The sequence below is a fragment of the Heptranchias perlo genome, chromosome 22, assembly GCF_035084215.1.
Source record: "Heptranchias perlo isolate sHepPer1 chromosome 22, sHepPer1.hap1, whole genome shotgun sequence".
Lineage (NCBI taxonomy): Eukaryota > Metazoa > Chordata > Chondrichthyes > Hexanchiformes > Hexanchidae > Heptranchias > Heptranchias perlo.
The window spans coordinates 34316790-34342104 of NC_090346.1; the positions used below are offsets into that span (position 1 = coordinate 34316790).

Genomic DNA, 25315 nt, shown 5'->3' on the forward strand with positions numbered 1-25315 from the left:
GGAAATGAACCAGAACAGATAAGAGAAGTAAGCGAGGTGGAATACCTAAGCAATAGTGATCAAACTACGTATGGGTATGATCTTGTGGCCATTACAGAAACATGGCTGCAGGGTGACAACGACTGGGAATTAAATATGCCAGGGTATTTAACAATCAGGAAGGACAGGCAGGAAGGAAGGGGAGGTGGGGTGGCTATGTTAATAAAGGAAGGAATCACTGTAATACAGAGAAATGATATTGGGACAAAGCATCAAGATAATGAAACAGTTTGGGTGGAGATAAGGAATAATAAGGGAAAAAAAACATTAGTGGGCGTAGTATATAGGCCTCCTAATAGTTGCAACTCTGCTGGAAGAAGTATTAATCAGGAGATAGTCGGGGCATGTAATAAGGGAACAGCCATAATTATGGGGGATTTTAATTATCATATTAACTGGACAAATCAAATTGGGCAGAGCAGCCTTGAGGACGAGTTCATTGAGTGCATCAGGGATGGATTTCTTGAGCAGTATGTAACTGATCCTACAAGGGGGCAGGCAACCTTGGACCTGGTCCTGTGTAATGAGTCAGGATTAATTAATAATGTCCTAGTTAAGGATCCCCTTGGAACGAGCGACCACAACATGGTTGAATTCCATATCCAATTAGAGGGTGAGAAGGTTGATTCTCAAACAAGCGTACTGAGCTTGAATAAAGGAGACTATGATGGTATGAGAGCGGAATTGATTAAAGTGGACTGGGAAAATAGATTAAAGGGTAAGACGGTACATGAGCAGTGGTGTTCATTTAGGGAGTTATTTTACAACTTTCAAAATAAATATATTCCACTGAGGAAAAAAGGGTGTAAAAGAAATGACAGCCACCCGTGGCTAAGTAAAGAAATCAAGGATAGTATCCGACTAAAAACAAGGACATATAAGGTAGCCAAACTTAGTGGGAGGATAGAAGATTGGGAATTCTTCAAAAGACAGCAAAAAGTAACTAAAGGATTGATTAAGAAAGGGAAGTTAGATTATGAAAAGAAATTAGCAAAAAATATAAAAACAGATAGCAAGAGTTTCTATAGTTATATAAAAAGAAAAAGGGTGGCTAAGGCAAACATAGGTCCCTTAGAGGATGAGACCGGGAAATTAATGGTGGGAAACATGGAGATGGCAAAAATGCTGAACAAATATTTTGTTTCAGTCTTTACAGTAGAGGACACTAAGAATATCCCAACACTGGACAAACAGGGGACTCTCGGGGGGGAGGAGCTAAATACGATTAAAATCACTCAAGAGATGGTACTCAGTAAAATAATGGGACTCAAGGCGGATAAATCCCCTGGACCTGATGGCTTCCATCCTAGGGTCTTGAGGGAAGTGGCAGTAGGGATTGTGGATGCTTTGGTGATAGTTTTCCAAAATTCCCTGGACTCAGGAGAGATCCCGGCAGATTGGAAAACTGCTAATGTAACACCGTTATTTAAAAAGGGTAGTAGGCAGAAGGCTGGAAATTATAGGCCAGTTAGCTTAACATCTGTGGTGGGTAAAATTTTGGAGTCTATTATTAAGGAGACAGTAACGGAACATTTAGATAAGCATAATTTAATAGGACAAAGTCAGCATGGCTTTATGAAGGGGAAGTCATGTCTGACAAATTTGCTTGAGTTCTTCGAGGATATAACGTATCGGGTGGATAAAGGGGAACCAGTGGACGTAGTGTATTTAGACTTCCAGAAGGCATTCGACAAGGTGCCACATAAAAGATTATTACTTAAGATAAAAAATCACGGGATTGGGGGTAATATTCTGGCATGGGTGGAGGATTGGTTATCAAACAGGAAGCAGAGAGTTGGGATAAATGGTTCATTTTCGGACTGGCAACCAGTAACCAGTGGTGTTCCACAGGGGTCGGTGCTGGGTCCTCAACTCTTTACAATCTATATTAACGATTTGGAGGAGGGGACCGAGTGCAACATATCAAAATTTGCAGATGATACAAAGATGGGAGGGAAAGTAGAGAGTGAGGAGGACATAAAAAACCTGCAAGGGGATATAGACAGGCTGGGTGAGTGGGCGGAGATTTGGCAGATGCAATATAATATTGGAAAATGTGAGGTTATGCACTTTGGCAGGAAAAATCAGAGAGCAAGTTATTTTCTTAATGGCGAGAGACTGGAAAGTACTGCAGTACAAGGGGATCTGGGGGTCCTAGTGCAAGAAAATCAAAAAGTTGGTATGCAGGTGCAGCAGGTGATCAAGAAAGCCAACGGAATGTTGGCTTTTATTGCTAGGGGGATAGAATATAAAAACAAGGAGGTATTGCTGCAGTTATATAAGGTATTGGTGAGACCGCACCTGGAATACTGCATACAGTTTTGGTCTCCATACTTAAGAAAAGACATACTTGCTCTCGAGGCAGTACAAAGAAGGTTCACTCGATTAATCCCGGGGATGAGGGGGCGGACATATGAGGAGAGGTTGAGTAGATTGGGACTCTACTCATTGGAGTTCAGAAGAATGAGAGGCGATCTTATTGAAACATATAAGATTGTGAAGGGTCTTGATCGGGTGGATGCAGTAAGGATGTTCCCAAAGATGGGTGAAACTAGAACTAGGGGGCATAATCTTAGAATAAGGGGCTGCTCTTTCAAAACTGAGATGAGGAGAAACTTCTTCACTCAGAGGGTGGTAGGTCTGTGGAATTTGCTGCCCCAGGAAGCTGTGGAAGCTACATCATTAGATAAATTTAAAACAGAAATAGACAGTTTCCTAGAAGTAAAGGGAATTAGGGGTTATGGGGAGCGGGCAGGAAATTGGACATGAAGCTGAGTTCGGATCGGTCAATGCCCTGTGGGTGGCGGAGAGGGCCCAGGGGCTATGTGGCCGGGTCCTGCTCCGACTTCTTGTGTTCTTTAGATTTGTGGTTGGGATCAGATCAGCCATGATCTTATTGAATGGCGGAGCAGGCTCGAGGGGCCGATTGGCCTACTCCTGCTCCAATTTCTTATGTTCTTATGTTCTTATGTTCTTATAACATTATAATGTTTAAAATAATGATTGAGAAAGACATAGGGAAGACAAGGACCAAAGTAATAGATTGGAAAAAAGCTAATTTTGAGGGAATGAGAATGGAACTAGGAAAGGTAAACAGGAAAAAATGTTGACAAAGAGATAGAACAGCAGTGAGAAATATTTAAAACGGTGATTGAGATTTCAGGAGAAATATATTCTTCTAAAACAAGAACAAACTAGCTAAGAATGAAACACCATGGATGAATAGAGAGATAAGGGTAAAATTGAAACTAAACAAAAGCATATTCTAAGTATATAGACAATAAAGGAAAGGATGACAAAAGGGAAGGATGTCAAAAAAAGTTAGGAAAGCAAAGAGGAACTACGAAATTAAAATATCAGGGAATATAAAAAGAAATAGTATTCTACAGACATATTAGTATTGTACATAAATAACAAAAGAAAAATCAGCATAGGGCCACTAAGGGATGCACAAGATAAACTCACAGGTGATGATAGCAAAATGGCAGAAATATTGAAGAGTTACTTTGCCTCAGTATTTACCAGCGAGACTAATAAGGTGGCATGACATTAGAAGAGATCAAAAAAGATATAAAAATACTTAAGATAGAAAGGGGGATGATAATTGATAAACTAATCAAACTTAGAGAGGATAAAACCCATGGTCCAGATGGATTATATCTGCACATATTAAAAGAAGTTAGGGAAAAGATAGCAGAGACACTGATACATATATATTAAAATTCATTAGAAAAGGGAATAGTGCCAGAGGGTTAATGGACAGCTAATGTTATTCCTATATTTAAAAAGGGAGATAGACCAAGTCCAGGGAACCATAGACCAATTAACTTAACGTCAGTGGTAGGGAAGATAACGGAATCTTTACTCAAAGAAGTAATAGAAAAACATCTAGAAAACAAAAATATAACAAAGAATAATCAGCATGGATTTCAGAAGGGAAAGTCATGCTTAACCATTCTTATTGAATTCTTTAAAGAAGTAACAGAAAGAGTAGATAAGGGTAATGCAGTAGATGTAATATATTTGGACTTTAAAAAAGCCTTTGATAACTTACTACATTGTAGACTCATGTCTAAGGTCAGAGCATGTGGAGTCAGGGGACAGGTAGCAGAATGGATAGCAAGCTGGTTACAAAACAGAAAACAGAGAGTAGGGGTTAAGGGTAGCTACTCAGTCTGGCAAAAGATGGGAAGTGGTGTTCGACAGGGATCGGTGCTGGGACCACTGTTGTTCATAATTTACATCAACGATTTGGACTCAGGAATCGGAAGTACAATTTCAAAATTTGCGGATGACATGAAATTGGGGGTGTTGTTAGTACAAAGGAAGAACGCATTAAAATGCAAGAAGCCATTAATAGGCTTGCAGAATGGGCATGTAATTAGCAAATGAATTTCAATATAGGTAAGTGTGAGGTGGTGCATTTTGTTAGGAAGAATAAGGAGGTCACATATTACTTGGATAATAAGTCTAGATGGGATAGGGGAGCAAATGGATCTTGGGGTAGAGATACACAAATCACTATAAGTAGCGATGAAGGTTAAAAACGCCATTAAAAAGGCAAACCAAGCATTGGAGTTCATTTCTAGAGGGTTAGAATTGGAAAGCAGAGAAGTTGTGTTAATCTTGTATATAACCTTGGTTGCACCACACTTGGAGCACTGTGAACAGTTCTGATCTCCATATTATAAAAAGGATATAGAGACATTGGAGAAGGTGCAAAAAAGATTCACAGGGATGATACCAGAACTGAGAGGATATACTTATCATGAAAGGCTAAACAGGCTGGGGCTCTTTTCTCTAAAGAGAAGGCTGAGGGGTGACCTGATAGAGGCCTTTAAGATAATAAAAGGATTTGATAGGGTAGATGTAGAGAAAATGTTTCCATTTGTGAGGGAGTTTAAAAACTAAATGTCATCAATATAAGATAGTCACTAATAAATCCAATAGGGAAGTCAAGAGAAACTTCTTTACCCAAAGAGTGGTAAAAATGTGGAACGTGCTACAACAAAGAGTATTTGAGGCAAATAGCATAGTTGCATTTAAGGGGAAGCTAGATAAGCACATGAAGGAGAAAGGAATAGAAGGGTATGTTGATAGGGGTAAATGAAGTAGGGAAGGAGGACGCTCATGTGGAGCATAAACGCAGACATAGAGTAGTTGTGCTGTTTCTGTGCTGTAGACTCTATGTGACCACTAGTTGAAGTTATCTCCTAGTCTCCAAGTTCCATCAGTTTTCTATAGATGAAAACATTCCCACTTGTGGCAGCTGAGTGATAATTAAATCCCGCACATAAGATAGCATCATCCTCAGAAATGGGATACAGGAATACATAGAAGTTACAACATGAAAACAGGCTAATCGGCCCAACCAGTCCATGTCAGCGTTTACCCTCCACCCGAGCAAATAGTTCTAGTCACGTTTATTCACCCATTTCCCATAGCCCTTCAACACCTTTTCCAACATCCTCCTATCCAATCTAATCGGAAATAGTTTCTGCCTCAACCACTAACCCTGGAAGTGAATTCTGCCACCTCACAAATGTGTGTGTAAAGAAGTTTCTCCTGCCCTTCGTTCTAAATCTCTTGCATTTAATCTTATACCTATGTCCTTCATTCTTAACCTAACTAGTGGATACAGTCTCCACGTACCAGTCTTCGTATTTCTATTTCCCAATACCAGGCAGCATCCTGGTGAATCTGCATTGCACCCTCTCTGAAGCCTCAATATCCTTCCTATATTGTGGGCCCCAATGATGCGCACAGTGCTCTGAGGTCTTAAGGTTTCATATAGGCTAATCATAACCTCTTGGCTTTTATATTCTACAACTCTTATGATAAAACCTAGAATTCCATTTGCTTTTTTGTGGCTTTATCAAAGTGAGGTACTGCCTTTAATGTCCTGTGGACCTGTACCCCCAAATCCCTCTGCCCTTCCACAGTAACAAGCCTACATCCATTCAGAGTATAATTACTATTACATTTTTTTTAACCTAAATGTATCAACTCATGCTTACTAATATTGAATTGTCTTTGGTCCCCGCCACAAACTCCATTCCCTAGCCACCAACTCCATCCTTCTCCCTGGCCACTGTCTGAGGCTGAACCAGAATCTTCGCAACTGTAGCATCCTTTTTGACCCTGAGATGAGCTTCCGACCACATATCTGCTCCATCATCAAGACCGCCTACTTCCACCTCCATAACATCATCCGTCTCCGCCCCTGCCTCAGCTCATCTGCTGCTGAAACCCTCATCCATGCCTTTATTACCTCTAGACTCGACTATTGCAATGCTCTCCTGGTCGGCCTCCCATCTTCCACCCTCCAATTCTTTCCTATTGCGCATCCCCGTTTCTAATTGCTCCACCATTGACAGCCGTGCCTTCAGCCGCCTAGGCCCTAAGCTCTGGAATTCCCTCCCTAAACCTCGCCGTCTCTCTCTCCTCCTCCTTTAAGGCGCTCCTTAAAACCTACCTCTTGACCAAGCTTTTGGTCACCAGTCCTAATATCTCCTTATGTAGCTCGATGTCAAATTTTGTTTAATAATGGTCCTGTGAAGCGCCTTGGGATGTTTTACTACATTAAAGGCGCTATATAAATGCAAGTTGTTGAATTCCATTGCCAACTTTTTAGCCCATTGCTCCACCGTACCAATATCCCTTTACAGTTTTTAAGTATACCTCCTATTTTGGTATGATCAGCAAATCTAACACCACTCCTCTAGCCCTATATCTAAATCATTGATATACAGTGCACGCAAGTGGCCCCACTACCCACGTCCAACCAATCTGAAAAAAATGCCATTAACTCATACTCTGTTTTCTTCCTTCTAACCAATTTTTAATCCAGTTTTCTTTCCTCCCCATAATTGCATACCCTTAATCTTTTCTAGTAATCTCCCATGTTGAACCTCGGTAAAAGCTTTCCTAAAGTCCATATATACTACATCCACTGCATTTCCACCCTCTGCCATGTTAGATACCTCCTCAGAGAATTCTGAGGTTTGTCAAGCACGATCATCCCATTTGAAATGCTAGCTATTTTCTCAAGTATTTTGCCAGAGAACCATTATACAGTGGAATTCAAGACTAAATGCACCAAGTGGTGTTCAACCATGGGCTTGGTTTCCATCACAAAATATCTGCAAAAGCTATGTTCTGTAAGCATTCTGTGTAATTAGAATAAAACAGATTTGCAGTCATCTATTTCCCAAAGAGGCAAACTAAAATTTAAAAACACCTGTCTGTCAGTGCAAGGTAACTACCGTGGTCTTAAAAGATGTGAAGTAAGATGAGGAGAAGTGACCCAGAGACACATTATTCAACAAAGCAAAAAACAGCCTGGAAATAAAATTGTGAAAATCTTTTTTTAATGTTGGGTTTAACATCTTTCAGTTTTCCAGTGTTCAATAATGCACCACAGCCATTTGTCAAACAATCTCATTTTAACACATCAAAATGGCTCAGTTCAAATATACAGTACAACCAATTATAAAACAGGCAACAGTGATTTCATGGCTTTGCTTCTTGGGTGAGCTCTAATGACAGTGAAAATAAATTAACATATCTTTTTATCAAAATTTTGCCCCACTAATATGTTTCTTAAATCTTTAAACCAATTCATGTCATTGATCAAAAATAAACAAATGTAACCCCAAATTTTAATATAAATACAATCAAAGCACATTTTAGTTCAGGTCAGTGGAGGTTAGCAGTAAAAAGCCAGACTCTTAATGTGCAACAATGAATGATTTTAACAATAAGGAGGTATTTCACTGAACAACCAGACACTGAACAGGGACTCTGCAACTGCATGGAATTGAACTGAAAAGTTCAGCCAGTTCATTCATTGATAATTATGTGCGCCGTGTCTTTGGTCTTTTGGCTTGTCTCTTCGCTTCCTCCTGACTAACACCATCTAAACCACCTTGGCTGAGTGCCCGCACGCCCTGTAAGCGATTTATCAACTGCATCAGCAATGGGATGAGCTGTAGGGGAAAAGAAAAGGTCACACCCATTATACTTAATACTCTGAACTGACTATCTAAATGGGAATGAACCCTTAATGATGAAATGATACCTTAAATCATACTTGAATGAGAACAACCAAATATAGAGGAAGGTGTGTAAAATGAGCTTTGAATTAACTTGCACATTGTTAATTCTTAACAGGAAAATCTAACGGTAACCCTGGTTTGAATAACATAGGGGGAAGATCTGCTATGTGTAACAAAATAGTGATGTAGTCAAAAAATATTTGCAGGAATTCATTACGCAGTGACCAGAGCAATTCTTCCCCATAATGTTCTGACCAAAAGAACAAGCAGGTAGAAAGAGGTCTCAGTAATCCAAAAATAGTAATGGTGAGTAATGTAATGAAGAGAATAACCTCAATTTCTTTTTGTGTGTGACGTAACTATTCTCTACTATCAAACTAGAGAGACAGGAAAAGAAAACACTAGCTCAAACAAAACAGCATAATGTATTGTATAAATTTATTATTGCACGTGTACAGTAGATAAGAGTTCCATGGTTTGCCAGAAAAATTAATGCCACATGAAATTGGAGTGCATAAATTGCTTTTCAGATCAAATGTGGTACAAATGATATACATCCACTGTGTGTGAGATAAGATTACAATAAAATCTTTTTTCTGCTATAAATCTGCCACATTCAAGCATTTTATGGGACTATCACTATACAATACTGAAGCATTAAAAATGGTTTTTCATTCCTAGTACACAAAATTTGAAGAACTAATTTTAAGGGTTTATAATTGCCTCAATGAACTAAGCAACTGGATTTAATAAGAGTTAACAGTTCCCAGATCTTCCTAATAGCAATATTTGAAATAGTGCAGCTCAAAGAGTTTAACACTGAATTCTGTTTACAAGATTTTGAAGATGGTGGTCAGATGTTTAGAGATATAAACAGATCACGGCTCCAATGAAGAATATTAATTCTGCTGCTGCACTTTTAATGATTTCCACTAAAAACAAAATATTTTATAAATATATCCTCAATTCTAGTGTATCAATTCAATTCGCTTGTGAGGTAGAGCTTAGAACTCATTGGTAGCACAGATGCTTCTAACAGGTAGGGTATGCTGGGTGTTCTATTGCTCCTCAAGAACTTCTATTAAATCCATTTACTGAATTCCTCAGTTTCTAAAAAAGTTCAAAACTGAAATAGTCCAAAGAAGCAGGCATTCATTCTATTTAGGATCAATAAAATCTAGGTAAAAAATAATTCAAATAAGTTTGTCTTTTTTCATTTGAAACAGTGGGCAGCAGACGGAAGTCCCACCCTGATGTAATATCACCGTGTAAAGGAATATCCAACCCAGTGCGTCAGCATTCCACCGCTCCATATACTATTAGTTGTCATTTTTATCTTTTTTATAGAATGAGTCCCCACATAGTCTCTTTGGAATGCTTCAAGTAAATTACAGACTTAACAGGCATAACATAATTGGGGCAATTTTGCAAGACTCCTCTCTTGGAGTGAAGCCCTGCTAGAAGGGAGCGGAGGGGATTTGAGATAGGACTTTAACACTAAAAGGCTGATTCTATGACCCATGCTCTTGTCTAATGAGCTCCAGCAGTGGCTTACAGAATTACCCCCACCAGATTTTATATTTTTGAACCTACAGTGAGAAGCTTGTTTGTGTCCTAATTTTCTGTGCTAATTTGGACAACTCATATTATTAGATTTGATTTTTTGCATCATAACTTGAATTCCTATTTGAACCATTTGGCAGGAATGGTTCACATAATAATCTTGTATTACAGTACAGCAGTTAATAATCTTCAGCAGTTTGGCTTTTTTTTAAATGTTATTTTGTACCATAAAATCGGCAATAAAATGCCCATGTGCTGTTACCAGCTGCATGCAATTCATATAATTTTAAGTGCTAAGAACAGAAGCTTACCTTATCATGATTGTAACCTGCCAGCAGCAGGAGCAGAGTAAGAGGTAAAGCAATGTATGATCCTTGAGCAACATCCTGCTCAGGTAGCTTTCTCTGCAAAAAGACAATATAGCACAGTGAGACTGCATTCTACAGTAACATTTTTCCAAACCATCACTTACTATATTGGTAGTCATGATGTGGAGATCTCCACATCATGACTACCATCGACACCACAAACTGCCGGAGAAAAAAGTGAATTTAAAATAAAATTGCTGGACTATAACTTGGTGTTGTAAAATTGTTTACTATATTGGTGACAGAAACACCACATGAAGGGATGGCAACATAATTGGTTTCAATTAAAAATAAATATAGGTGGTTATAAGTTTGTGACCCTAAAAGATGTTTTTGTTAGTGTGTGCGTGCGTGATTTAGGTGCACACCATAAATTAGGCAGGTAGCTACTAACTAAAGTGAGTGACTCTCTCAAAAATTTCCCCTAAAGGTATGTCGAAAGAAGCGACTTTGGAACTTGCTCAGAGAGCTGTCCAAGTGGGATAATAAAAGTACAGATATACAAAAGTCACTATAAATCAAAAATCCATTTGTGTAATATGTACTCAAACCCATTTACTTTGACTTTCATAAAACTCACATTACAGCACAATGCCTTCATAGGACCTCAGCAATTGCAAACAGGAATTCAGCACTTTTCCCTCAATTACACAATCATTTAGTCAGGTTACTATTGCTGCAATGGAAAATGTCTCCAGAGCTATTCTTATTACTTCCAAACCAAATCCGACTAAACAGTCCATCAAAAAGAAAAATTCCAAAGATTAATAACCGAATCATAGTTGCAAACCTCATCAATTTTCCCCCAAAATGCAACTTGTGGACACAATGAGGGTTAAATTCGCTAACTGCCAAAAACAGGCGCTGGGATCGCGGTGCACAATTAACCCGCGCCTGGTCATTGAAATGCAGCCAGTACGTGAAATTTGTGCTGCCTGATGATTTCTATGATTGTTGCGTGCAGCCAGCGCTGCCTGCGCTGTTGATTAGCTGCACACACTAGCTGGGGGCCCCCGATATCGAGAGTGGCTAGCACTACTTGAAGGCAGCCTGAACCTCTTAAAGGGGAGGTGCACTGTGACTGCAGGGAGACCTGGAATTGGTGTGGCAACTAATTCCGTGCTGGAATATACTGAGGAACGGCTGGGCCTGCGAGAGAGTGTGCACCAAGGTTCTCCGATAATGCACCAAGGCCTTGGTGCAAGAGGTGGACGCACGGTGGGGCATCCCTTACCCGCAGTGGAGCAGGAGGCACTCTAGACACGTGCTGAAGAGGCAGCAGGAGGTTATGGTGGATGAGTTAAATGCCAGGAGCATTGCACCATGCACATGGATGCAGTGCAGAAAGAAGTTTGGTGATTTGACATGAGTGGTCAAGGTGAGTGATTTCAACTGTCAAGTGGTACATCCTACCAACTGCACCACTAGCCACATCCACTACTCCCCTCACCCACCTACCAACAAACTCTTTCCATTAGTATGCAACTCTTCAAATCAGATGCTGCAACTCACCCTCACACTGTACCACTCTTGCAAGCCACACACCCACAACTCACAGGTCACACACACTGGCAGCTAATCTACCATGACAGCCACATCAATTAAACATCTTGCAGGACACTCACTGATACACTTCCCTTTTTCTTGCAGGAGAAGGTGGCGCATAACAGGCAGCAGGAAAGACCTGGGGAGAACAGACGCGCCGACACATCCTCACTCCCATGGAGGAGACAGAGCTGGCCACCATTGGGCGAGCCGTCGCTGTGGCCATGGCCACTGGCAGTGCTGGAGGAATCGATGATGAGGGTCTCTGCATACCTAATCCTCCCTCTCACTCATCACACAATCTTTTCTGACTCACATACTGCAGATGATGTGAGCACGCACGTCTTACTTTCTCCTCTCCCCTCACCACAACTCACCATGTCTCTTTGTCATTGCAGATACCCAAGAACTGGAAACGGCACAGTCAGAGGAAGACCACAGTAATGATGCAGACACACCGTCACTCGATCTTACACTCGCAGCCACCATCTCAGAGAGACACTTTACTTTAGATGCTAGGTTAGAAGGATCCGCACATGGTGAGACACCAGGCACAAGTGCGCATGGGGGAACGGATACCGCAGGTGCCAGCTTGCCAGAGGGCGAGGTCGCACATTGGTTCTGCTGCTGAGGAGTCAGATGACGACTTTGACGGGCCTGGCTACAGACGGCGGTTGATGGGCATACACAACCAAATGCTTGGTGCACTGGAAAGCCTGTCAGAAAGCCCGCGCACAATGACACCCACAAATGTACCAGCAGTCAGAATAACTAATCCAGCAACTAATCTGTAACTTCTGCATGCTCCCTTTAAATAGCGCTGGTGGGAGGGGTCCTTCGTGCCCTTCAACTCCTGATCAGTTGTGCGAGGTTAGGACAGTGCGTTGGCTGGAGCAGCGAGTTCGAAAATGGCACCAGCCGCTTCAAATCAGCTTTGCACATTGATTAACTCATAGTCTCCCTACTCTACATGCTTCCGGTGTTCGTTAGGTGCGTGTGTACAAACGCCTTTACCAAGATGGCGTCCTGCGCACATCACGCCGAAAGCGTGCACGCGCACCTCAAATGCCATTTTCAGGGCTTAGGAGTCCACATAGCGCCTACACAACGGGCACTACGCGACCCAATTTAACCCACATTGGGAATTGCCTACACATTATTGACAATGGCTGATGCAAGAACTTGACTACAAAAACAAATTATTATAGTTAAAGATGACAGTTCACAGCACAGTTCATGGGCTCCAATACAAGATAAACCCAGGATGTTGATAAATTTTTTAAATTCGTTCTCAGGATATGGGCGTCACTGGCAAGGCTGGCATTTACTGCCCATTCTTAGTTTCCCTGAAAAACAATAGTCTTCGGCCCCCACCACAAATTCCGTTCCCTAGCCACCAATTCCATCCTTCTCCCTGGCCACTGGCTCAGGCAGAATCAGACTACTCGCAACCTCGGTGTCCTCTTTGACTGAGCTGAGCTACCGACACCATAGCCTCTCCACCACCAAGACCGCCTACTCCCACCAACGTAATATCGCTTTTGTTATGTCCAGACTCTCCTGTCCGCCATCCATCTTCCACCCTCTGTAAACATAAGGTCATCCAAAACTCTGCTGCCCGCAACCTAACTCATATCAAATCCTGTTCACCCATCACCCCTGAGCTTGCTGACCTACACTGGCTCCTAGTCCCCGAACGCCACCATTTTAAAATAGTTGCATAAACTTGGCTTGTATTCTCTTGAGTATAGAAGATTGTGCGGTGATCTGATCGAGGTGTTCAAAATTTGAAAAGGATTTGATAGGGTAGATCTGGAAAAACTACTTCCTGGGGAAATCAAGAACAAGGGGACATAATCTCAAAATTAGAGCTAGGCCTTTCAGGAAGCACTTATTCACACAAAGGGCAGTAAACATTTGGAACTCTCTCCCCCAAAAGGCTGTGCAGCTAGCACAATTAGAGCTTTCAAGGCTGAGATAGATACATTTTTGTTAGGTAAAGGTATGAAGGAATATGGAGCAAAGGTGGTTAAATGGAGTTGAGGTGCAGATCTAATTGAACAGCGGAGCAGGCTCAAGGGGCTGAGAGGCCTACTTCTAAAATTCTCATCCTCATGTTCAAATCCCTCCATGGCCTCGCCTATCTCTGTAATCTCCTCCAGCCCTACAACCCTCTGAGAATTCTGCTTCCTCCAACTCTGGCCTCTTGTCCATCCCCCACTTCGTTCACCCCGCCACTCTCTCCTCCTTTAAAACCCTCCTTAAAAAATACCTTTTTGACCAAGCTTTTGGTCACCTGTCTTAATGTCTGCTTCTTTGGCTCAGTGTCAATTTTTGTCTCGTTATGCTCCTGTGAAGCAACTTGAGACATTTTACTACGTTAAAGGTGCTATTTAAACACGTTTGTTGTTGTTGAAGGTGCTGGTGGGCCGCCTTCTTGAACCGCTGTAGTAGCAGTTTGATACAACTGAGTGGCTTGCCAGGCCACCTCAGACGGTGGTTAAATGTCAACCACGCTGATGTGGAACTGGAGCCACATGTAGGCCAGGCCGGGTAAGGACAGCAGGTTTCATTCCCTAAGGGACATTAGTGAACCAGTTAGGTTTTTTGCAACAATCCGACAGCTTCATCGTCACTTTTTATTTCCTGTTTAAATTGGAAGCATTGGGGGGGGGTTTGGGAACCAATGTAGGTCAGCAAGGATGGGGTGATGGGTGATCGGGATAGGATATGGGCAGCAGAGTTTTGGATGAGCTGAAGTTTATGGAGGGGGGAGGATGGGAAGCTGGCTAGGAGAGCATTGGATTAGTCGACTCTCATTAATCTTATTTCAAAAACTTTAATACATCAATCTCTGAGCAACCTGGAGTTCTAAGGCCAGTCATTCTGTGCAAACTCACAGCTTTACTGTGCTCGATAGTCTCCTTGTTACAGTGCTACTTTTGTGCTGGCACCACCCAAAATTGCTTTATATCAATGAGAAAGTAGCAGTATAAAGCTATCATAAAACTCAAAATGTTTAAAGCTGTTGTAGCGAGACAAGTGTTTATAGTCAAATAGGACATGAATAATTTCCAGAATGCCCTTTTGACAAGGAACCTTTTGTTAAGTTTGGTTATATCCAATGCAGTATTTTAAACTTAATTAGGTAACAATAGATTCAGTTAAAATAAATTAAAACAATTTAGGCTTTATGTTCTCTGGGAACAGATTTCAGTTATAAATCTAAATGGGTGAAGAAGCACAGTGCGCACTTGGTTAAAGACCACTGCTCAATAATTATTTCATTCTTTTTTATTCAATTAATTTATCCTTAGCGAAGTACAATGCTTCCAAGTAACTGATAAATGAGTAAAGTCATGAATCTCTCACTGAATCTTTCAATGTTAAGTCAAATGGATTCAACATTTTCCAACAATCAACTGCAATGGATGCTACGGTAGGAAAATAAATTCATTCATAAACACGTTCTGAAGAGTAATCTCAGAATTATTCTTAATCATTCACTTACCGTAGGGGTGAACATAAGGGTAACGTGTTTGTGGTAGCCTGTCGCACTGAAGGATATCTGGGGTAAGGTGTACTCATACAGTGACTTGGGCAATGTAGACTCCAGCACAATTACATAATTCTGCAAAAAGGTAGACAATAAAGAAGTTTATTCCTTTGCAGTAAGGGAAACAAAATGTTTCTTAGACCAACAAAAGCTATTTCAGTGTTTGCATGCATTTACACAATTTAGTTTAATACTGTCCAGTTCTATAGAATGCAAATATCTTTTACCTCTCCATCTCTTAGTAGTGGTGGGAAATGGAAAAAAAGGGACTGACCCAGCGACACAGTTTGAATGGGGCTATCCACATTTTCACTTTTATACAGCACCACCTGAATAAATTAAACATCTCCATTTTAGCCTTTTTGAAAAACAAATTTTAGATTTCAAATATTTGCATATATTGGACTGCAGATTTTGAAGTCCTGTTAAAGTTCACAAAATTTGAACTTATCGATAAGTAGCAACTTTATGATAGTACAGCATATTGGGGCATCAAGAGTGCGGCACAGAATGCAACCAGGAGTTTGATTCCATACTCCACAGATTCCATCCTCTCAGTCCTGCTACTGTAATGAGTCACAAATCGTGAGACAGATGCTTCATCACAGGAGAGGCGGAGAGAGAAAACTGGAAAACAGCCATCATTAGTTCTCTTTCTCGAGTCTCTTAGGAGCTAAATGAAAGAGCAACTTTGACAAAAGGCTGAGATCAGGTTGTTTTCCTAGTTGTTTGAGTTGCAGGAACCGGGGACACCAGAAGAAAAGCTAATGGTAAGCACTTTTGCAAATAAACCAATAAGACTTACCCGCAAAGTAGAAAGGTGCTCAGGTGAAGTGATAATATTGCCACTTAAATCAAATTGATTAATTTGTCGGAATGCTAGAATATTCACACCATCGATATCGCTGTTGCCGACCTACACACAAAAAAAAATTAAAAAGGAATTTGTTGAAGTCGATTTTTATTGTTACCAGATTTTTTCTACTACAGCATGGTTAACAAAAAAAGCATTATACAAAAGCATGTAAATTCAACATCTACTCTGGGGCCAGTTTCCTGTGGAATTATATTTATATTATTTTTGGTGTTTGGTGGTAACTAAACTGATCAAACGGTATATTTTAAAAAGGCAAAGACTATATTTCATTAAGATTTGAGAAAGATTTTTATAAAAGTAAAATCTGCAGTAATGACAGTTTTATAGCCCCTTCTAATCTGCTAATCATGTGTAATGGAAGAGGAACTACATTATGCCTCAAACAGGAAAAGGCTATATATCATTTTTATATAACTTTAGATTATATAGAGTAATGTATATTTTAAATGACTAGGATTAAACTGGAAGCTGTCTTCACTTGCTGGGCTACAGTGAAGCCACACTGTGCACTAGCTACAGGCAAGACCATACATTTACAGATTTGTCAGGATGGCAGAACTTTGTCCTTAGGGCTTGTTTCTAAACTTGACAGCTAAAATCCATGTGGCAGGCAACAAAATTGCCTCACCCACATGCTAACATACTTTCTGGACATTCATCATCTCACGACAATACTTATTCTGCTGAGAAACCTTATAACAAAAGCAGGAAGACCCAGAGAGATCAGATAAATTAATAGTCTGATTAATCTAACCTATTCCTGCAGTATAGCTGGACAAATAAGGCCTAAATTGATAGTGTCCATTAACAGGCGCAAAACGGTAAGTGCACTGGATTTACGCACCAGAAGAGAGAAGCCTAAGGGCCGTCTAAAATTCGTCCTCGGGCCTCATTGGAATAAATCCATTCAGTTGAGGGTGCCAACTGGGCGCCCCGACGCAGCTCACCAGTCTGGGCCCTTCGAATTTCAGCTCGACCCTCAGGTAAGTCCAGGTGGAGGGGCGGCAAACAGGAAAGGCAGCGAACGCAAGCCAGTAGCGGCCGGCAGTATTAAGGTGGAGGCAAGAGGAGCACTCCTGCTCCATATTAAGGTGCTGTTGTTTAAAAAAAAACTTACCTGACTGTTTCTTCAGAGGCTTCCAGCGGGCCCCTATAAAGACCACTGGTTAGATTACTGCAGTGCTTGCGCTCATTTCAGGAGGGTGCCAGGGCTGCCAATACAAGCTTTGATTGAGAGTGCTTCTTGAAACCAGATTCTAACATTTTTTTGTTTTCTGTCTTTGTAGATCTAGATGAGCAGTATGTCAGCAGCCCAGAACAAGAAGCATCTCATAGCTCTATGCATCCCACTCACCACTGTTTGCAAGCAACAGCACAGTTACACACAGTGAGCTTGAGAATTAGCAATAAATGAGTCACAGCACACATCTGAAAAGGAGCAAGTGGTATTGCTAGAGAAGCAGGAACCTGATGGCCAAATGGTCTTCATCATCCCCTCTACTTTGGAAATGCAGCAGTATTTGGCAACCGATGTTGCTATTCAGTAGGAAAGGAAATAAAAGTGCTGTCAGTCATCTGTGATATTAATGTGGGCAGCCAGTGGGCGTGGCTGAGGTTCTAAATGACTACTTCGCATCTGTCTTCACTCGAGAAGATGCTGCCATTGTAGCAGTAAAAGGAGGTAGTAGCGATGTTGGGTAGGATAAAAATAGATAAAGAGGAGGTACTTAAAGGATTGGCAGTACTCAAAGTAGAAAAGTCACCCAGTCCAGACAGGATGCATCCTAGGTTACTGAGGGAAGTAAAGATGGAAATTGCAGAGGCTCTGGCCACAATCTTCCAATCCTCCTTAGATATGGGGACAGTGCCAGAGGAATGGAGGATTGCAGGAATGCAAATGTTACCCCCCTGTTCAAAAAAGGTGAGGGCTAAACCCGGCAATTACAGGACAGTCAGTCTAACGTCGGTGGTGGGAAAACTTTTAGAGACAATAATCCGGCACAAAATTAATTGGCACTTGAAAAAGTATGGTCTAATAAATGAAACTCTGGTTGGATTTGTTAAAGGAAAATCGTGTTGACTAACTTGATTGAGTTCTTTGATGAAATAATGGAGAGAGTCGATGAGGGTAGTGCAGTTGATGCTGTGTATCAGGGCTTTCAAAAAGCATTTGGTAAAGTACCACATAATGGACTTTAATTTTGCTAACAAGTCTATGAGATTAAAGGGACAGTGGCAGCGTGGATACAAAATTGGCTAAGGGACAGAAAGCAGAGAGTAGTGAGTAGTGGTGAATGGTTGTTTTTCAGACTGGAGGGAAATATACAGTGGTGTTCCCCTGGGGTCAGTATTAGGACCACTGCTCTTTTTGATATATATTAATGACCTGGACTTGGGTATAGAGGATATAATTTCAAAGTTTGCACATGACATGAAACTCGGAAATGCAGTAAACAATGTGAAGGATAGTAACAGACTTAAGGAGGACATAGACAGACTGGTGAAATGGGCAGACACATGGCAGATGAAATTTAACGCAGAGAAGTGTGAAGTGATACATTTTGGTAGGAAGAATAAGGAGGCAATATAAACTAAATGGTACAATTTTAAAGGGGGTGCATGAACAGAGACACCCAGGGGTGCATGTACACAAATCTTTGAAGGTAGCAGGACAAGTTGAGAAGGCTGTTAAAAAAGCACACGGGATCCCGGTCTTTATATATAGAGACATAGAGTACAAAAACAAGGAAGTTATGCTAAACTGTTATAAAATACTAGTTTGGCCTCAGCTATAGTATTGTGTTCAATTCTGGGCACCACATTTTGGAAGGATGTCAAGGCCTTACAGAGGATGCAGAATAGATTTACTAGAACAGTACCAGGGATGAAGGACTTCAGTTATGTGGAGAGATTGGAGAAGCTGGGCTTGTTCTCCTTAGAACAGAAATGGTAATGAGAGATTTGATAGAGGTGTTCAAAATCATGAATGGTTTTAATAGAGTAAATAAGGAGAAATTGTTTCCAGTGGCAGATGTCGATAATCAGATGACACAGATTTAAGGTGATCGGCAAAAGAGCCAGAAGTGACATGAGGAAACATTTCTTTACGCAGCGAGTTGTAATGATCTGGAATGCATTGCCTGAAAGGGAGGTATAAGCAGATTCAACAGTAACTTTCAAAAGGGAATTGGATAAATATTTGAACGGAAAAAATTTACAGGGTTATGGGGAAAGAGCAGGGGAATGGAACTAATTGGATAGCACGTTCAAAGAGCAGGCACAGACATGATGGGCTGACTGGCCTCCTTCTGTGTTGTACCTACTATCATACAGGCTTATAAAAACAGCTTATCCCCTCGGGTAAACAGAAAATGGGAACAATGTCAGTGCTGTCCCTGTAGTGGAGGTTGGCTGCAGGTATCCTTGGGGCTGATGGCACAGTTCCTTAACTGGCTCCCTACTGTGATGGTACTTGTGGAGTCAGTTCCCCTTGGTCATTGTCAGGTTGGTGTGACAGGGCCTGCAGATATGGTTGGTACTATAATGGCAGGCATGGAATCCCTGTGACATGCTTTTCAATCTTGTAACACTCCAACCATGAAATACTGTATGCTTCAAAACCAATCCCCGTCATTAATTTTAAAATGACTTGCTGGCCAATACAGAACTCTGTAGCTTGTACATGGATGCTTTATCGGTCCCTGAGCCCCAGTTAGCGCTTGTATTATAAGAATTCCTTTTTCATGTTCTCTCTTTTTTGTCAGCTCTTCCTGTTCTGCGGAAGACTTGTAAATGCTTCAATTAGTCAGCTTTCTGAAGAATTGACAATAAATTTTCAGCTATTTTAGGTTCCATATGAACATTACCTACAGTTATAAGAAAAATTCTCCAAAAAAAATTTAATTAAAAAAAATTGACATGCTAAAAAACACACCATAAAACTGAAAACTTTAGGTGGAAAAATGGCTAAAAAGCTTCTGTCCCTTGAAGAGCTCCCCTTAGGCCCAGTCCAGATGGACAAAAGAAGTGCACAGCTCAATCCTATCCTAAAAGGATGGGAAATCATGTTATGCTTAACTTAAATATGTTGTAAAGCTCTAACCCATTTTGGGGGAGAGCACTTTCATCCAGCATAAAACGCCAGCTGGGAGATTATGTACAACACAAAAGTGGCATAGATCTGGCGTACAGATCTCTGCTCAATATTCTGGGCTCTAACCATCCATTCCACTCTTGCATCACAGCCATGGTGATCTGAAAATCAGCCCTATAGGAGAAATTTTTAAAATACGGCTGAAATTTTAAAATATAAACACAAGAAATTTCATACTCAACTAACCTCAATGGCACGATACTGTGGTAAAGCCCTTTCAATGTGATCATTGCCTTCAACTTTCAGCTGGATGTGGTAAACACAACTAGGCTGTAGAGAAAAGACAGGAAAAATAAGTCAGCTTTCTGTTAAACCTATTTTGAAACTGAGCGCTTTAGAAACAGAAGTATTGATGAGAAATTCTAACTGTAACGTCACTTACTAACTGACTAGCTAATTCACATATGAAATTTTAAAATGATAAACATATAGGGACATTACAAATGTGCCACAGTGCATTCAGTCTCCATCGCACTTTGCCTCATAGCTTCCTGACCAAAATGTTTCACATAAGTTTCTGAACTCAACCATGTGCTGCACTGAAGCAGTGAGCAGAGGTTAGGCATGTCCCCATAGTGATGGAGGCAAAGCGAAATAGTCTTCAAAAAACAGAAGGGAATTTATTTTTAAAAATGTAATCCATTACAATACTACCAAAATTATCAGTTTAGCCCTCTGCAAAACAACAAAAATTTAACGGGTCATAGCTCTAATTATGTGGTTTAAATATCATTTTAGTACATGCACCTATAAATATTATGTATCCATATAATTTCCCATTGATAATTGTTGAATTTTCCCCAATAATATTTGGTCAGAATTATACAAAAAATTACCAAATGTTTCTGGAGAAATATTCAAATACATATAATTTACTTTTCACTATTGTTATGCACTAATTTTCCACTAAAGCTTTTTATTTATGCCAGTTTTTCAAACTGTGGTCCCCAGAACCATGAGAGCCTAACGAGGGGATCGTCAAGGTCATCAGATTTCTGTTAGCCTTTAGATTTCTGAATTTTTTTGTACTTAATGGCTTAACAGCATGCTATTTCTGCTGCTGTATATTAATGACAATGTTTTCTGCAATGAATGCGCAATACCTTTCAGTAGCTGAAACAGTTTTTCAGGATATGATGAAAGCAGAGCTCTATCTTGCCTCAAACTGTAAAAATTCCATCTTATATCCCTGACGTAACATTTTAGATTGGTCAATATACATTGAAAACCAGTAGCATCTCCAGACGGTGCTCATGGTATCTGTAGCCATAAAGGCCATAATTGGGTTGCCTGGACCGAAATCTATCCTTTGAACTCAAACTAGTCAAAATAGTGATCTCCTGAAGAAAACGAGTATATGCTCTGTCAACTTCAACTGCTGTCAACCAACATTAGGAATGATTATGTTTACAGGCAAGTGTTAATGAATACAAGTTTGCAGACTAGGGAAGCAGACAAAGTCATTATCTACAATATGATATCTGTGACACAAAAGGCTTCTTTTGGCATTAAGGTACTGTGTTTCTATTCATCTTTAGTTCCAGTTCTCTCATGTCAACCATTTGTTTTTCAAATCTCAGCAGGGAGGCAGAACTCCATGGGGCAGAGGTGCAGTTAAATGATTCTGAAAAGGACTCAGAATTTCTTATTTTGAAGATAGTTTAAAGTAATTTATAAGTAAAGCATTTGTATTGCTTATTACACTGCTGTATTTCTTTTGCTTCTGTGTGATCATAACTGATGTAAATTTAGTTATTAGCTTTAGCCTGAATGCTACAGTCTGGTAACATGGTATCTTTTGGAATGAACAGGAATGCAATAGTGGTCCAAAATAACTTGGTTAAAAGGTAATTATTAATCCCATGGCACACTACTCCTATTCACAACACACAAGATTGCAAGTTTTGGATCCAAGGGATCATGGGTCTGCTTATGAAAACTACAGGCAAAATACTGCAGAGACTGGAAATCTGAAATGAAAACAGAAAATTCTGGAAACACAAAGCAGGTATGGCAGCATCTGTGGAGAAAAGAAAACGGTTAACGTTTCAAATCTTACGTCTTTTTGTCAGAACCGGACGATGTTACCGATGAACAGCCCATCGGGAGGAACAAAGCAAGAGAAAAGGGAGTGAGAAAATAATTATTTTTCTTTTCTGATATATGTGGTCATTTTCCCCTCACCCCATTTCTCCTTGCCCTGTTCCTCCTTATAAGTTGTTCATCTGTAACATCTTCCGAAGAGTCATAAGGTTCTGACGAATGGTCATAAGATTTGAAATGTTAACCATTTTCCTTTCTCCACAGATGCTGCCTGACCTGCTTTGTGTTTCCAGTATTTTCCGTTTTTATTGCTTATAGAAACTGCAATTTGCTGTGAACGCAATAAAAAGTTGGGAGAGCACCTAAACCCTAACAACAGAGTCCTCCGCAGTGTGTCAATATTTACAAAGGGTCCCTAGGGCTGTGTCAATATTTGCAGGGGGTCCATGTGATTGTGTCAATTTATGCAGGGGTTCCCCATTCAAAAAAGTTTGAAAACCAGTGATTTACCTTACAGTATGTGAACTTTGACCATATATCATTTTGTTATTGTTTTAATACATTATCAAATTGGACAATAAATATTAAGAGTGCATGAGCAAGTTCTCTTCAATAAACATTTTCAAAATTAAATCTATGAGAGTTAAACTGTTAACCCTTACCAGTAGACCACGGAGACGGAATTTTCCATCTTCATCAGTCACTGTATCCTCTCCATAAATGCTACAATCTTTCTGGCCAATGGCCTCTACTGCAACTCCTTGTTCAGGTTCCCCATTTAATGAAGATACAGTTCCGTAACAGCTTTTTAAAAAAAAATGGATGTTAGACTTTTTTGGTTGTATTTTAGACACTTGATATTAAGAACTGAATGCCATTTTCAGATGGCTTCCATACACCTCAAGAAATAAACTTCCCAAGATAATCCTGTCTGCAATTTGTTTTTAAATCTTTTACAGAATACATTTAATAATCATATGCAGAGCTTTATCAGGTAATCTAGAGGGAAAGCACACAACATACAAAGCAACATAGCATTTGAACATCTAGCTGAAGAACTCATAGGAGTAAGATTGGTTATTTTGGTAAATTACTCGCTTTCAAGGTTCACTATTGGTGTATGCTATGACTAGATGTTTTATTACAGAACAGACTCTCAAATGGCAATAAGTGTACAGTGAACAGCATAAGCATTACAAACATTACAAAATGGATAAGAGGGTGGCAATATAGTCCAATATGCCACTTTATTTATCCTACAGCTAAATAGCATTTAGCTTTCTAAGACAACATGGGTCTTTTTTAATTTTTCCCTTGTTTCTTTTTGTGCTACACATCATTCCTGGCTGAAAGACTGTCCCCCAGGCCTCCTATTGAAGGCAACTGCTAAGAAGTTCCTGACAACAGCTTAGAGTGATTCTCCCTCTCATTCCCACTGGGCAACACTCGACTTCCAGTCAGCACAGCAGAGATCATTAACACTGTGTGGAGCAACACGGTATGAACCTATTGGTCTGTGGTGCTTCATTGAGCTGTGCCACCGTTTCCTCTAAATGGAACTGCTGCTGAAATTATAGGGGAAATCTGAGCACTAGGGGTTCATCTCATATTAATATACAATACATCTCACAGATATGCACTTACAATCACTGATTCTCAGTTTCATTTATTTAAAAATGTTCCACTCTAGTTTAGCTATAGGAAACACAGGTTCACAATCAGTTTTGTGAAGCATATTTATGGTTTTAACACATACTGAAGCAGAGATTGCAGTCAAGTTCAAATATGAAGCATTAAATAAATTCTTCAATAAATGCAGTTAGTTTAATACTTGTAACTCATCACTTTCACTATTTTGTCATAATCAGTAAATTGAATTCACTTTACTCTTTTAATCGTGACTTTTCCACAATAAAATTTCATTCTAACCATTGCATTTTAGGTTTTTATTTTATTCTGCAGGGAAACGTTCAGGTTTGCAATAGTGTAACAAAATGCCAGATCGCATTCACATACATGAGCTATTCTAGTTGTTATTGGTTCCTATTATAAAAACACACCCACATCCACAAAGGTTTGCCGTACCACAACGTACACGGCTATTGTTTCAGACAATAATTTGCCTTGAACATAGAAAGTCCGACGGCACTTATTCAGAAATAGATTGCTTTTTTTTTTCCCCCACAAACCTGTAGGCAGTTCGATAGCCTGTAATTTTGATTTGAAGAGTTTGTCCTTCTTGTACTTCGATCATTTGTGAGGCAGGTTCAAAGCGAAACTCCTTCATCATGGGTTTGAAGTAGTATTGACCAGGACTCTGCACAACAACATAGAATACAGGTACAGTATTCAATTATTTTAATGCTTAGATGGAAAAATTAAAAATCAGTGTTTATTTTCATTTCAGTTCTATTACTGATAGTTAAAGATATGTTTCATCCTATTTTATTCGTAGCCAAAAATGGTTACAAATTCATTTATACAAGTACATTTAAAAAGGACTGGTTGACTAAGTGTGTTAATTCAACGTTTTTTTTAAATTCTAGGTTATTGGATTTGTGATATAATGATTTCCACTTTCTGCTAGTTGCAAAAGTACTAAGCAAAATCAGTCTGGACAGTCTCAACTCAGTTCTAATGAGCTTGCAAGACAAAACTGCTCACAATCACGCAACAGACTGGCTAGTGTGAGAAGTGACAAAAAAAGTCACTCTGGTGTACTAATGGGCGCTCCTCTGAGGCTGGGGTAGGCACATTGTCAAGGCAGAATAAAGGGAGCTTTACTATGCACCTGATCCTTGCTGTACAATATTTTGGAACCTCCTGATGTTGACTCTGGCAACAAAAGTGGAGAAGCATTCCATTCCCCAGCACTGTTATCCCTCGTCTAAAAGAGTACAAAATTATCAAACAGAAAAATCTCTAACTATATTTACAATTGGCTTAAGTAACTTCAGTTTTTGACTAAGTAAAATGAACTTTACCAGGTTTGCAAATGTAAGCATGCCATTCTCTTGTGTGAGCAGATTAGAGCGGAACTGTCCTCCACTAAGAGACAAAAGAACTCCAGCAAGGGGCTGATAATCTTCAGTTTTTATCTGTTTATACAAAATG

General features: G+C 40.0%; 1 protein-coding gene across 1 annotated transcript in view; it reads right to left on the reverse strand.

Moving 5' to 3' along the window:
* Positions 1-7392: 7392 nt before the first annotated feature.
* The window catches only part of nomo (nodal modulator), a 67474-nt gene continuing 49551 nt past the window's right edge, over positions 7393-25315 (reverse strand). Inside the window, exons 23-31 of the mRNA XM_068003221.1 lie at positions 25186-25299; positions 24391-24518; positions 22864-23005; positions 20345-20428; positions 15934-16044; positions 15356-15457; positions 15084-15203; positions 9971-10063; positions 7393-8027 (exon numbers count right to left, since the gene is read on the reverse strand). Coding sequence (XP_067859322.1) covers positions 7896-8027; positions 9971-10063; positions 15084-15203; positions 15356-15457; positions 15934-16044; positions 20345-20428; positions 22864-23005; positions 24391-24518; positions 25186-25299 — 1026 coding nt within the window. The 3' untranslated portion in view covers positions 7393-7895. The remainder of the gene's footprint in view (positions 8028-9970; positions 10064-15083; positions 15204-15355; positions 15458-15933; positions 16045-20344; positions 20429-22863; positions 23006-24390; positions 24519-25185; positions 25300-25315) is intronic.